Below are 15,037 nucleotides of genomic sequence, written 5' to 3' on the forward strand. Positions count from 1 at the left end.
TATTTGTCAATTAAAAAATAAAGTTTCAGATGGATTTTCAGATATCATACAATTCTCTATGCTACTGATTTATAAAGTTTGGTTATAAATGACTAGATGAAAATGTGAACATTTGTATTTCAAAAAAATATTCTTTTTAAGTAGTTCGAATTTTTCACCTATTTAAGTACTATCTGAATTTCTAAAAACTGTATACAAGCTGTTTACGAAAAAAGGAGTTAAGATCCCTCAAAACAGTGGTTTGAGAAGTCCGAAGAAAAGTACCATTTTGATGTGACTTTTGCTTCAGCCTAGTCTACGAATCCCAATGGCTCCTATAACTAAAATGTGCTTAAGTTTTACTTTTCCCATACTTTCATTGTTTTGCAGGTTCCTAAGCTGAACAAATGCTTACACCTATAACTGACAGCTGACAATTACAAATAACCAGTCTTTAGAGCAAAAGAGGGGTATATCAAGATAATGCATATATTTGTATATACCCACTGTTCAACAGAAAATACTCTATCTAGGAAGAAGATGAACTCCTTAATGATATGAACTCAGAGGAAACATGAAAGAGCAATAACAGAAAAAGAAGAGGTCTGCTTAGGCAGCTAAAGCAGTTGAAATAATTGTGCAACAAAGAAAACTACAGATGTCTCAGCCAAAGCCCCCTCAGTTCCTACTCATAAAATACTCCTTTTTCCACGATTAGCTTGAGGTGGCAGTGGGAAATATCTTTGTCAAAGCTTCACAATAAACTTACAAACAGACCCGTAATTGATTACATTTTTAATGCCGCATACATTAGCAGTTGTATATAAGTGTATATCTTTCAGTCAAAACAAATTCTTGCAAATAAAGGTGGTGATTTTGATGCCATGTTTATTTGTTTTCATTAATCTTCCAAGTAAGATGCCTGATAAACTAAATCTTATTTTGCTTTTATAAAAGTAATTTGAAAGATTCACTTAAATATTATTACCTGTGTCCTTTAATTAAAATATTAATCCAAACCGTCTACAATGTGTCCAGACACATTAGAGATAACTGAACAACACTAAACTAAAAAACTATTTACAAGCTAAGTAAAAAAAAAGGGAAAAAAACCTCTTTCAATCTATTATTAATATTGCAAGCTCGGAGTACTCTATTAAGACAATAAAGCAAAGCAAAAAACGTATTTTCCAATATGATCAATAAAGAATCTAACATCTGATCAGACACACAGGAGTTGCCAATACACAGCAATGTTATTTTACTACTGAGTCACCTCTGATAACACACTCAGCAAAAAGCTTACTTTGATAAAATCTTAAAATATTCTTTCCAAGATTACTTTGGTGTGTGTACACATAGGGATTAGAAGGGAGGGGATTTTTCAAATATTTATTCCAAAGTATCATTTTCAGGATGAGAGAAGAGCATACTATAAAAAAGAAGCTAACAAAAGTTAACTGAGTCAAGGCTAAAATCAACGCACCAAAATTTGTTAACCTTTCTTGATTCTTTTAAATTTTCTAATTCTACCAAGATGCAATCTACAAACTTAACTGCAATGAATTATCTCTTTTCTTCCTGTTACAATCTAGGGATATCTCCCACCCTGCTTCCTAGATCCCATCTGTTGAGGCTAAACCCAGATCAATTAATTATTCCTCTACCTTTCTATAAACTATCTTTAACCATTTTCTCTCTAATTCCTGTTTTCCATCGCTGTTCTTCAATCTTAAAACAAAACAACTATCCTAAAACAAAAAAGAATCCCTTCCCTCAACCTCAGCTTCTCTTTGGTTCTCATCAGTCCAGTGCAATCTGTCTGCTACCCTCACCACTCCACTGTGATTGGTCTCTTCAAGGTCAACAATGATACTTTTCAATCCTTAACTGTTCTAAGCCCTCACCAAACATCTAACACCTTTGTTCTCCGTGAAGTGGTCATCCACAAGTTTCTGTGTTATCACATCTCAGTCTCTTTTGCTTCTGCCTCCGCTATTCCTTAAATATTGGCATTTTTCAAGTTTCTAGCCTAGGACCTCTTTGCTTTTTCATTCCATATATTTACCTTGAATAAAATTACCTATTTTCTGCAGCAGTATTCATTTTAAAATAAGAAAAAAAATCACCTACTTCCATACCACGTATCGAGACTGAATCTCAATGTTTGTCTTCTGCCAAGATCCTTCTCCTGAACTTCAGACCCATATTAATCTAGTAGAATTATCTCACAGAATGTCCCAAAAGCATGTGAAACTCAACAAATCCAAAAATAAACTAATGATATTCCTTCTTTACTCCTTCTCCTCCCCATTGCCCACATCTAATCCAGGTCTGTTGAATCTATGTCCTAAATAGACCCGGAATTCATTCACTTTTCAACATCCCCAATGCCACTTTCCTAGTACAAACTAACATCTATTGATGGTATGGTTTCTGAAAAACCTTGTAACCTGGTCCCATGCCTGTAGTCTCCTCCCCTTTAAATTCATTTGTTATATTTGGAGCAACAGTGATCTTTCAAACCTAATCTTCTCATTCCACTGCTTAGTTCTACTGTTAGGATAAAATCAAACTACTTCTAAAGCATTCAAGATTCTGAATGACTTAGGTCTCTGCAACCTACCCAGCATAAACTCTCACCTACCATTTTACTCACTCTATTATCACCCACTGTCCCCACCAACATTCCCTGCTCCAACTATCTTGAATATCTCTCACATCTTTAAACATTCTTTCAGTTCTTTCAGCCACACTCGCTTATTTCTGTGTCTTTACACAGACTATTTCCTCCGCCTAGAATATTTTCTTCTTCCTAGTACCCAACCACTTACACATCTGGCAAAAAAATCCTCCTCAATCTTCAGGTTCAACTTCTACATCACTTTTTCCAGGAATCTTTCCCTTACTCCACCAAGTCTGGGTTAAGTTCACAAAGTCTCTATACTTGACTCTATAATAACATTTACTTGCCAGTATTATAATGCCTATTGGCATATCCTTATGTCACAGTACTCTGAAAGCTCCACAAGGTAGATAGAGGCCATGACTTTTCCTCACCTCTCAATAAATTTTTTTAAATAAGTCAAATTTATTGAGGTATGATCCACATACAATGAAACACAGAAATTTTAAGAGTGCAATTAGGTGAGTTTTGACACTGTCAGCCCCAACAGGGTATAGAACATTACCATTACCCCCAGCCCCAAAGTTCCTTTGTGCTCTTTGAGTCGGTTCCACATTCCCATCCCAAGCAATCTCTTATATGTTTAATACCAGAGATTAGTTTTGCCTATAATAAAATCTCGTATAAATAGAATCGTATGATATGTAGTACTGTGTAATCTAGCATCTTTCACTTAGCATAATACTTTTGAGATTCATTCATGTTTTTGCACATATCAGTGATTGGTTTCTTTTTGTTGCTGAGTAGTGTGCCAGTGCATGAATATACCACAATCTGCTCATCCAAAAACTTGTTAATGGACACTGGGATTGTTTCCAGATATTGGCTATCATTAACAAAGCTGCTATGAACACTGATCTACAAAATCTTTCTTTGTAGACATATGTTTTCATCTTTCTTGGGTATACAGCTGGAAACAGAAATACTGGGTCATAGAGTCAGTAAGTATGTTTATTTAAAAATTGCCAACTTGTTTTTCAAAGTGTTAGTACAATTTTAAACCCCCATCAGCAATGTATGAGAGTTCTGGTTACTCCATGACCTTAAACTTTGTACTGTCAGTATTTTTCATTTTAGTCATCCTACTGAGTATAAAGTAATATCTCATTGCGGTTTTAATTTACATTTCCCTTATGACTAAAGATATTGAGTACCTTTTCATGTGCTTATTGGTAAATTCATATATATTCCGTAAACTATCTGTTCAAGTGTTTTGCATTTGTTCCAGAGCAACTGCTATATTAGGGAACAAGTTGGGCACAAAGTGAATTTTATATTTACGTATGTAGACACTGTCCACAAAAAACACTTAGGTGAACAGAGAAAAATGCACCCAGCTAAACCAATCTGCATAGGAAGAATACACACAAAGCATACATGCACACTTCTCAGAAACGGATCAGCTACTTCAATTCGTATGTTATGAGCTATACTCATTCAGATCAGGTGTTACAATTTTCTGTCTGATTTCACATAACACTCCTACTTCACAAGTGACAAGCTGCAACTCTTCCCATGCCCATTTCCACAAGCAAACTTCCAGTCTTTTACAATATGAAATGCCAAACTTATTGTAGTATTTAGGTATCCCTCAACCATATTACCTATATAAAACTGTGATACGGTTTTTACTAGGTTCCTGTCTTTTTATTTGTCACTGCGAGTTTCTGGATGTTGTGTTCCTAATCCTTTTCCCTGTAAGTAATCCTTTTCCTCATAAGTCCTGGGGTTTTTATTGTACAATTTTTAATAGCACAGTGAATTTTAAGAACACATATGTTGCATTATAGCAGAACTGCCTAGTAGGAGGGGCAGACAGCCCTGCCTTTTTCCTGATCTTAGGGTAAAATATTCAATAAATCACCATGTAGCATGACTTTAGCTGTAGCCTTTCCTGTATACCCTCTGTCAAACTGAGAAAATTCCCTTCTGTTCCTAAGCTTGCTAAGAGTTTTTATGACAAATAGGTACTGAATTCTGTCGACGGTTTTTTCTGTATCTATTGACTTGATCATATGATTTTTCTACTTTATTCTGTCAATGCAGTTATTATTACATTAATTGATATCTGAATGTTGATTCTATCTTGTATTCCTGGGATAAACTCAACTCTGTCATGTTGTATATTGTCTTTCTTATACATTGCTAGATTCCATTTGCTAGTGTTGTGTTAAATGCTTTTTTATCCACATTCTTGAAAGATATTGGTTTGCAATTTTCTTTTAATGTCTGTAACAGGTTTTAGTATCAGAGTTATTTTGGCCTCTAAAACAAATTGGGAAGTGTTCTCTCCCCTTCTCTTTTCTGAAAAACTTTTATAAAGATTAACATTAGTTATTTCTTAAATAGTTCATAGACTTCACCCATGAATTATTTGTGCAAGGAGTTTCATTTGTGAGGTTTTTTTTTTTTTTTTTTTGAGACAGAGTCTCATTGTGTTGCCCGGGCTAGAGTGCCGTGGCGTCAGCCTAGCTCACAGCAACCTCAAACTCCTGGGCTCAAGCGATCCTCCTGCCTCAGCCTCCCGAGTAGCTGGGACTACAGGCATGCGCCACCATGCCTGGCTAATTTTTTTTTCTATATACTTTCAGTTGTCCAATTAATTTCTTTCTAATTTTAGTAGAGACGGGGTCTCGCCCTTGCTCAGGCTGGTTTCGAACTCTTGAGCTCAAACAATCCACCTGCCTCGGCCTCCCAGAGAGCTAGGATTACAGGTGTGAGCCACCACGCCCGGCCCATTTGTGAGGTTTTTGAAATTACAAATTCTATTTCTTTATAGATTAAGCAGCTATTCATTTCTGTTATTTCTTTTCCTGTCAGTTTGGTAGCTTGTGTTTTTATTTAATTTGCCTATTTGTCAAATTTATTGGCATAAAGTTATTCATTTAATCCATATAAATGAATTAAACCCTATGTAGTCTTTTGTGTTTTCCTTCTTACACTTAACATATTTTCAAGGTTGTAGCATGTATCAGTAATTCTTTCCTTATCACAACTGACTTATACTCCATTGTATGGATATATACAGTATTTTATCTATCCGTTCATCAGCCAATAGGCATTTGGGTTGTTTCCATTTTTTGTCTATTATGAATAATGCTGCTGTAAACATTCATGTACAAGTTTTTGTATAGACAATTATTTTCAATTGTCTTGGGAATATTACTAAGAGTGGAATTGCTGAGGAACACAGTAAGTCTATCCTGAATCATTTGAGGACATACCAGACTGTATTTTAAAGAGACTGCATCATTTTACATTCTCATCAGCAATGTATGAAGGTTCTAATTAGTCTACACCCTCTCCAACATGTGTTATTGTCCCTCTTTTTGATTATAATCAATCTAGTGGGTATGAAGGAGTAACACATTGTGGTCTTTTGTTTTTTCTTTCCATTTCCCTGACTAATTATGCTGAGCATCATTCATGTGTTTACTGGCCATTTATATATCTTCTTTAGAGAAATGTTTATTCAAATAATTTGACCAATTTTAATTCGGTTGTCTTTTTATTCAGTTATTTCTACATTCTGTATACTAGACCCTTATTAGATAGCATATGATTTGCGAACGTTTTCTCCTATTCTGTAGGTACCCCATAGTCTTGATTACTATTAATATAGCTTTGAAATTGAGGAGTATAACCATTATTTCTTAAAAATATTTCTTCTGACCCATTCTCTCTCTCCTCTCCTTCTTGAACTCTAATTACATGTATTTAGACTGCCTGATATTATCCCAGAGGCTGTTTTTTCTCTTCCCCAATTTCCAACTCTCTGTTTTCCATATTAGATAATTTCTATGGATCTGTCTTTGAGTTCAAAGAACTTTTCTTCTGCCATCTTCATGGGCTGTTAAGCCCATGTAGTAAATTTTTCATCTCAGATACTGTTCTATGCAGTTCTATAATTTTGTGATTTTTTTCCCTTTAAGTCATTAAATTTGTGATATTTGCTTTTAATTCATTTTTTGCTAATACTAAGATATGGGTTATCTTAGGTCGGTTTCTATGAGAGTAAAATTTTTTGTTTACTTGATATGGATCACATTTTCCTGCTTATTTACAAGTCTAGAAATTGTTGATTATTTTGTAGACATTGTGAATATGCTGTAAGGATTCTAGATTATACTGTTTTCCTTTAAGGTGTTGAGTTTTGTTCTGACTGGCAGTTAATTTACTGGCGTCTCTCCTTAGTCCTAAAAAGGCAGGTTCACAGCAACCTTTACTCTACAAGAGGGGTGGGCAAACTTTCTGTAAAGGATTATATAGTAAATATTTTAGACTGTGTAGGTTGTATAGTCTCTATTGCAAATATTCAACTCTGCTGTCATAGCCCAAAAGCAGCCATAGACAATATGTATATGAACTTCCATGGATGGTTGCATTTCAGTGCAACTTTATTTAAGAGCACTAGAATTTGTATTTCACATAATTTTCATATGTCACAAAACATTCTTTTTTTAATTTTTTTCAAGCACGTAAAAATGTAAAAACTACCCTTACAGCACAGGCCATGCAAAAAGAGTCAATGGGCCAAATTTGGCACACAGTCCATAGTTTGCCAACTCCCGCTAAGGTACAATCCTTATTCCCAGATGATGGCTTTTCTGGCATCTCAGGTTAACTGCCCAGTGTGTTAACTAGATGTTTCTCCCCTTTGGATGGGCTGGAATCCAACAATTCCTAGCATCATAAGACTTCCGGTATCTTTTTCCACTCATAACTCCATAACATCCACTTTCTACTAGGCCTTGCAGAGTATCCCCTATACATGTGCAGCCCAGCCCCTGGCCAAGTACCCTTGGAGAACTTACACACATACTTTCGCTCCTCTTCTCTGATACCCTGGCCTAGCAAGTTCCAGCTACTTCTGCAGCCCAGAACTCCAATCTCTGCATCCTCAGCTCAGCAGAACTTCCTTGTTCTGCATGAGTTCTACTCCCCATGCCACAATCAGGAAATTGTCCCAAAGCACAGAGATGGGCTAAACATCAGGCTCGCCTTGTTTGTTCCCTTTCTTTCTAATGTTCTGTGCTAAAAACAGCTCTACTTCAGGTATTTTGTCCTGTTTTATAGCTGTTCATGGCTAGAGGAAAAACCCAGTGCCAGTTACCCTGTCACAGCTAAAAGCAGAAGTTAACTGCAATAAATATTTGATGAATAAATTAATGACTAAACAAGCCTTATTTCATAAAGTTCTAAGTTTGTATGACCCTCCGTGACCCACCATGATCTCCACTTTCTGGTGTTCACATCTTTCTATAGTCCCTTCCCCCTTGAGTGTAGGGAGAACCTGTGACTTGTTTCTAACTAAAAGAATAAAGCCAAGGTGATGGGATGTTACTCCTGTGATTAAGTCATTTTATATAAGATTATGTCTTGCTACCAGACTACCTCTAGACTCACTCTCTCTCTGTGAACCTGAAGTAAGTGATCATGTTGGGAAAGTCCACATGACCAGGAACTTCGAGTAGTCTTTAGATTCTGAGTGCATTGACAGCAGACAGCCAACGAGAAGATAGGGCCCTCAATCCTATAACTACATGGAAATGAATTCTGCCAGCAACCTGAGTGAGCCTGGGAGTAGATTCTTCCTCAGTCAAGCTTTGAGATAAGAATGCAGCCTGGTCAACAGCTGGATTGTAGCTTCGTGAGGCCCTAAGTACAAGATCCAGGTGAACCATGCCCAGACTCCTAACCCACAGAAACTATGAGAATAAATGTATGTTGTTTTAAGCTGTAATAGATAACTAATACAACGTACTATTGACGGATACTAAAAAACAGCCACCAATATTTACAGCTGGGAAGTGAAGGCAGTGATAGAAGCAAAGGAGGAGGGACCATGAAGTACACTCAACAAGGAAAGGCACCTCAGACCTATGTCAACAACATACAACGTAAGACGCAGGCATATGGTAAATTCCTTCAAAGAAACACAGTGGTTCTTGGCCTAGCAAGAAATAACTTGTCCATCAGAAAAGAGGCTTGGTCAGTCATATAAGCATACTTAAAGAACAGTCAGGAACAATGGCAGGCCTTTTCAAGCACAGTATAAAAGACAGAGTGTCTTGGTCCAAACACCTAACTTGTCTTAACCCTGGCATTCAGCAGAGCTTGGCACGTAAGCACCTATCTTAACGCCAATGCTATGCTGCTTAACAAATGTGAGCTCTTAACCCTAATAATTGCTGTCAAAATTCAAAATTAAAATGCCTGCTCTTATCAAAACCAAAATGCAACAAATCAGCACCAGGCTACTAGGAGAAAAAGAAAGAGAAATACCAAGGCATTACTGAATTTGTTTGCTCTATGAAACAAACTTTATTTAGGATATGTACTATAACTGGGCATTTAAAAAGAGTGCACTGTCTTCACTTGATGTCTCTAAATTTTTGAATCACACTAACTCCCTTTTTAAAAATTCCACACACTGTAAGCAACCTTTCCATTATAATGTACCTTTGCAAGTAGCACGCTTATAAGGATTAATGAAAAAAAGAAAAAATCAGAGTGAAAAAAAAAGGAACACAGAGAAAGAGAAATAAAACAAAGGTGGGAAAGTGTGAACAAGTGGCAAATCCAAGTGTAAGGTATGGGTGTTCACTGGACTGCACTCAACTTTTCTAATACAGGTTTGAATTTTTTCAATATAAAAAACTGGGGAGAAAGAAATAACTTTCTCAACAGGGTAACCAAGTTTAGAAATCAAAAATGTCCTTAAAACTAATTAGAAAAGCCTTTAAAAGATACCATTTTCACACACGTAACCTAAACATCTGTACCCCCATAATATGCTGAAAAAAAAAAAAAAAAAAAAGAAAACCAAGTTTAGAAATCAAAAATGTCCTTAAAACTAATTAGAAAAGCCTTTAAAAGATACCATTTTCACACACGTAACCTAAACATCTGTACCCGCACAATATGCTGAAATAAAAAAAAAAAAGAGAGAAAAAAAAATAGAGAAAGAAAGCAAAGCAAATATCCAAATCTACATATTATAAAGCAATTAGTACTTTACAATTGCATAGTATTTCTCTCCCAGAATTCAAAAACTACAAAAATTCCTATAAAAACATTAATTTTCTGATTCATCCTTAAAACCTTTTGGTTCTGTAGACAATTACCATTGACTTTTAAATCTTCATTGTTTTCTAACTCTTGTTAATCAACATGTGGTCTGGTGGACCAATAGCATAGCATCACCTATGAATTTGTTAGAAATGCAGAATCTCTGAATCCAACCCAAACCTACAGAATCAGAAACTGCACTTTAGTAAGATAAACAGGTAATTTGAAAGTACATTAAAGTCTGGAAAGCACTACTACAGACATTAAAATGCATTTACTATAAACATTATGCACCTATTCAAATCACAAACATCAAAGTCAGTTAAAAATTAGAGAAAATATGTATGTTTGAAAACTTTTTAACAGATTTTTCAAGAATTCAGCCTGAACTACAAATTGATCCAAAGGTGTGTGTGTGTGGTGGAGGCATTGAGGTTTCTTGGAGGCTTTAGAATTGCATAAAATCTAATCAAAATCAATTATTAATAATGCCTTTGAAAACAATTGTAAAACAAATTCTAGGAAGTCTGGTTAAAACAGACATCATTTGGCATCCTTAATACGATATCACAGAAGATAAAATAAATGCTGACACACCAAATGATATAAAATTGTTACTTGATAAATTCAATCTGTTGAATGAATAAACTATTTTCTAGAAACTTTAAAAAAACCTGCTTCCTCACTGAAAGCATTACTTTTCTACCTGCAAATTATTGCTTACCTACTTTCATTATAATCAATCGAAAACCATAAGGCAGTACAATAGAGGTGGGTCTATACTAATTAGTACAAGCTATCAATTAAACACCTGGAAATAACCTTTGAGGTAAGCCATGTCCTGATACAGCCCTAAATAAAAAAATAAAGGGAACCTAGTATACGGAAAAAAATCTGGGCAATAATTTCCCTCCAACACAGGCCAGGATTAGAAAGAATAAGAGTAGCTGAAAGAAACACACTGGTACTTTGAGCAAACTCAAAATGTCCTCTATAATTTCCTTATCAACTATAAGATTCTTCTTTCTATTTGACATCTCTAATAAACTTTCCTACTCGGAAGAAAATGTATGACCTACCAAGGACCCCAAAGAATTTGTTTTTATGTAGACTATATTAATGATATTTACCATGTTAGAAATAAGAACTGAGACTTTTTAAAAAATATTAATTCACTTAAATATACCAAGAGTAAACATACCCATTAAATGTTAACATAAAAATCTTGTTTTTGTGAAAAATAACTATATTTTCAAGAACAACAACAAATAGGAAGACTGGCACTATTTTATATTTTTACAGATATCTTTAATATCTTAATGAAGACAGATGAATTACCTTATTTGCTTCTACATTCAATATTCTGTAATATATTGAAATATATAATGAAAATCCAGGTTCACAAAAATACTTAGCTGGAAAAAGGAGTATTTTAATAGTCTTTTCAGACTTGTGGATATTATACTTCCAAATTGAACTAGTTTATTATAATATTTATGTGGAATCTGAAACCATACCAATATATATTTTATACTTCGTTACATTAAAATCCCTTATTCTAACCTTGCACTTTGAATGGATCTTTTACATATCCATAATTTTGCAACATCATGCACCGATCACGTATGAAATGTTTGTTCACTGAGTTATTCAGATCTCCAGACATCAACATCTTTCATTATATGAAATTTTTAAAAAATCAGATGTTAAAATGACCACCAATCGCTTCAGAGAGTTCTTTAAGAATAATAAAGCTGTCAAGCTCATGGTGGCAGATACATGTTTTCCAAAATTCTGTCACTTAAAGTTCAAATTTTATCACTGGCAACAAATACTATCAGTTGTTTTCCTTGCAGTGAAAGGTTCACTTCATTCATTTTCAGAAAATATCTGGCAAATATCTAAGTCTGAACAATCACAGTTTGTCAGTCATTCTTTCAAGTAAAATAATGGCGTTCCATTTAAAAAGTGGCTAGTTGAGCTGGCAACCAAACAATGGCACAAATGCTTTTCCTCCAGACAACCGTATTATGGCATGCAACAGAAATGCTTTGTGTGTACTTCCCATTTCATCACATAAGATGTTAAAAAGACACATGCTTAAGAGACAAGATTAATAATAATTAATAATTTGTACTGCTTCAACCAGAACAGTCTTAAGTGAACCAGTATTCTTTTTACTGCAAACATACAGTTGTGAAGAATGCAATGACTACAGTTTGGTGCACTGCCTTCAACTATGCTAAGGTGTCCGCAGTTTTAACCACTGTTGTTTTCGCAGATCAGTGCAAATATTAACACAGTGAGAAGAGTAAATAACTTCTTAATATTATCATGGAAGTAGATTTGACCTGATGGATCAACTGAAAAAGTTTCAGGAACCCTCAGTGGTTCACAGATCATTTTGAGACCCAATGTATTATATCAACCAAAACAATCCTTAGTCTTTCTTATCATTATTATATAATAGTCCGCTTACACATTTAACCAATAATTACAGCGGGCTTATCATGTACTGTAGGTAGGATAAAGTGTCTGAGAGTTTGAATGTGTTTGTGACATTCACTCATGTATCCCAAGCTCCTAGAATAGTACCGGGCTGGCACAGTAGAATCTCAATATTTGTTCAACGAACGAATAAAGAAATAAGTGGAGAGCTATGATATATTTTAACCTAGATTTCAAAGTCTTTCAGAGTATCTATCTCTCACACACAAAAATAATCTAACTATTGGGATTATTTTATTATTTTCCAACATTAACAGGAAAAACTTGTTAGGCAATATAAAACCTCTACCCTTAGTATGTTTGAAATAGTTTTATCTTCATACTACTCTAAACTTAAATTGCTGTATATACAAGAATTCCTTGCTATGCATGTACCATGGTAACCGAAACTAATGCGTATCAGATCCATGTGCTTGATCTACACAGTTCTGCAGTTCCTAAGATCTATAATAACATAGTATATGCAAAGCACATTAGTGCAAATGTACATGGAAATAAGCTCTAATAACCCATGGACTCAATTTCTGTAAAACAGGAAGGAAAAGCATTGTATGAAGAATGAATGAGCAGCAGTAACTTGGGCAGTAACTTTGAATGTGTACACCTAATGGGAATGAAAATCAGACACCATTTTCAAACTCTACATGCCTCCCTCCCACTACTCATTGCCATTTGAGAATCACTGCTGGTGATCAACTAATAGAAGTGTTTCCAATCCATCAATGGTGTTTGTGAATTGGGAGTGGGGAACAGAGCTGAAGCAAGGTGACTGGGGAAATGCGGGACCAGCATTTTATAACATATCAAGACAAAATTAGGTCACACTAAATTTGCCTGGTCTTACAGAGGTAGATCAAATCTTTTGACTTCCATCTCCTATCCCTTCTCTTAATTCAATCAAAATAGCCCTAGAATTGCTCAACAGTACTAGGCTGTGCCCCTCTCTACTCCCACGCCTATATTTTTGGTATTTTTGTTCTGTCTGACTTTTTAAAATTAACATCAATTTTCAAAACTATTATAAATTTTAAATACAGTATATTCTGTTCTAAAAGAAAAGGCATTTATACATTAAAAGCTTAAATGTTTCTGCCAAGAGTTAGAAAGAAATTCAGAAGTATTTTATAGACAAACACTAATGGAAGCTTAGAAACTAAAAAAGTACCATGGTGAAAAAAATAAATAATTTCACTTTAACAAAAAAATTCTACTCTAAATCTATTTATTAAGTATCACGAGTGGGACAAATGGGAAATGCTATTTAAACTATACCTTAAAATGTACTGTGATGTTCCAAGGAAGAGCTGAACTTGATGCGAGAAGATCAAATAGCAAACCAATTGGATAATGCCTAAAAATGAAAGAGTATATTTTAAAAGAGAATAAATACGTAAAGTTATAACTACAACTCCAAAATAAATTTCCATCACATGTTTTAACACCAAATGTGAGGGCTTTAATCAGAAATCACAGGAAGGTAACATTTTATACAGTTACATGCCTGGGCCTAGTAAGATATAGTTTCCAGGCATCAGGTGTTTTCCTTCTAACTATTTCATTCCTCAAAATACACAATGGTATTGTGCTGCGGTCCCAAACCCCTGGGCCCCCAACCCCTGGGCTGCGGACTGGTACCAGTCTGTGGCCTGTTAGGAACCAATTTGCACAGCAAGAGGCGAGTGGTGGGCCAGCCAGCAATGCTTAGTCTGTATTTACAGCCATTCCCCATGACTCACATCACTGCATAAGCTCCACCTCTTGTCAGATCACCAGTGGCTTTGGATTCTCATAGGAGCATGAACCCTACTGTAAACTGCATGCCGGGGATCTAGGTTGCATGTTCCTTATGAGAATCTAATGCCTGATGATCTGAGGTGGAGCTGAGGCAGTGATGCTCGCACTGGGGAGGAGCTGCAAATACAGATTTTCATTAGCAGAGAGGTTTGACTGCACAATAAATGTAATGCATTTCAATCATCCTGAAACTGTCTCCCCCCTGCACCATTTGTGGAAATACTGTCTTCCAGGAAACCTGTCCCTGATGCCAAAAAGATTGGAGACTGCCGTGCTAAGGCATTCTCTATCAGCCATAGGTACTGTTATATCACATAATTATCATCCCAGTATTCATAATTAGGCAATCATTTTTTTAAAGTTTATTTAAATATATTTTTGATTTTTAAGACAACTTAAAATTTTAGAAAATTGTAAGAACCAAGACGAGCTCCTAAAAAGTATGCAAATTACCTATTCTGTGGTTATATTACACTCTAGCATATAAATTTCCAGTGTTTTACCTATGCATACATATCTAAATATAGATTAGAAATAACCTTTACAAACTGTACTATAACCTGTTTTCTTCAAATAATAATAAAATGCCAACATTTTCCCAAGCCATTGAATAGTCTTCTGAAACCTAATTCTAAAGTTTTTTTTTAAAAAGTTTGACTTCCTAAAAAGAGAACTTTTCCTAATATCACCACACTCATAGTGAAATAAATTACTTAGCAATAAACAAACATGACTAATACAAACCTTGCAGATTTCAATGGAAAAATTTTATTTTTTAAGACATCCTTTTAAAGCAGGGGTCTCCAACCTATGGTGAGTTGTATAATTATTTCGTTTTATATTACGATATAATAATAATAGAAATGAAGTGCACAATAAGTGTGATGTGGCCAGGCAAGGTGGCTCACGCCTGTAATCCTAGCACTCTGGGAGGCCGCGAGGCGGGCGAATCGTTTGAGCTCAGGTGTTTGAGACCAGCCTGAGCAAGAGTGAGACCCC

General features: G+C 35.2%; 1 protein-coding gene across 6 annotated transcripts in view; it reads right to left on the bottom strand.

Moving 5' to 3' along the window:
• ATG5 (autophagy related 5) overlaps window positions 1-15,037 on the bottom strand; it is a 126,646-nt gene that overhangs the window by 80,616 nt on the left and 30,993 nt on the right. For 5 of the 6 annotated variants that reach the window (XM_012651206.1, XM_012651203.1, XM_012651205.1 and 2 more), the window contains one exon: window positions 13,517-13,595. The exons of the other annotated variant lie outside the window; for it this stretch is intronic. In XM_012651206.1, the coding sequence (XP_012506660.1) occupies window positions 13,517-13,595 (79 nt within the window). The remainder of the gene's footprint in view (window positions 1-13,516; window positions 13,596-15,037) is intronic. 6 annotated transcript variants of the gene reach the window in all.

The sequence above is a fragment of the Propithecus coquereli genome, unplaced genomic scaffold (genome assembly GCF_000956105.1).
Source record: "Propithecus coquereli isolate 6110/MARCELLA unplaced genomic scaffold, Pcoq_1.0 Scaffold35, whole genome shotgun sequence".
Lineage (NCBI taxonomy): Eukaryota > Metazoa > Chordata > Mammalia > Primates > Indriidae > Propithecus > Propithecus coquereli.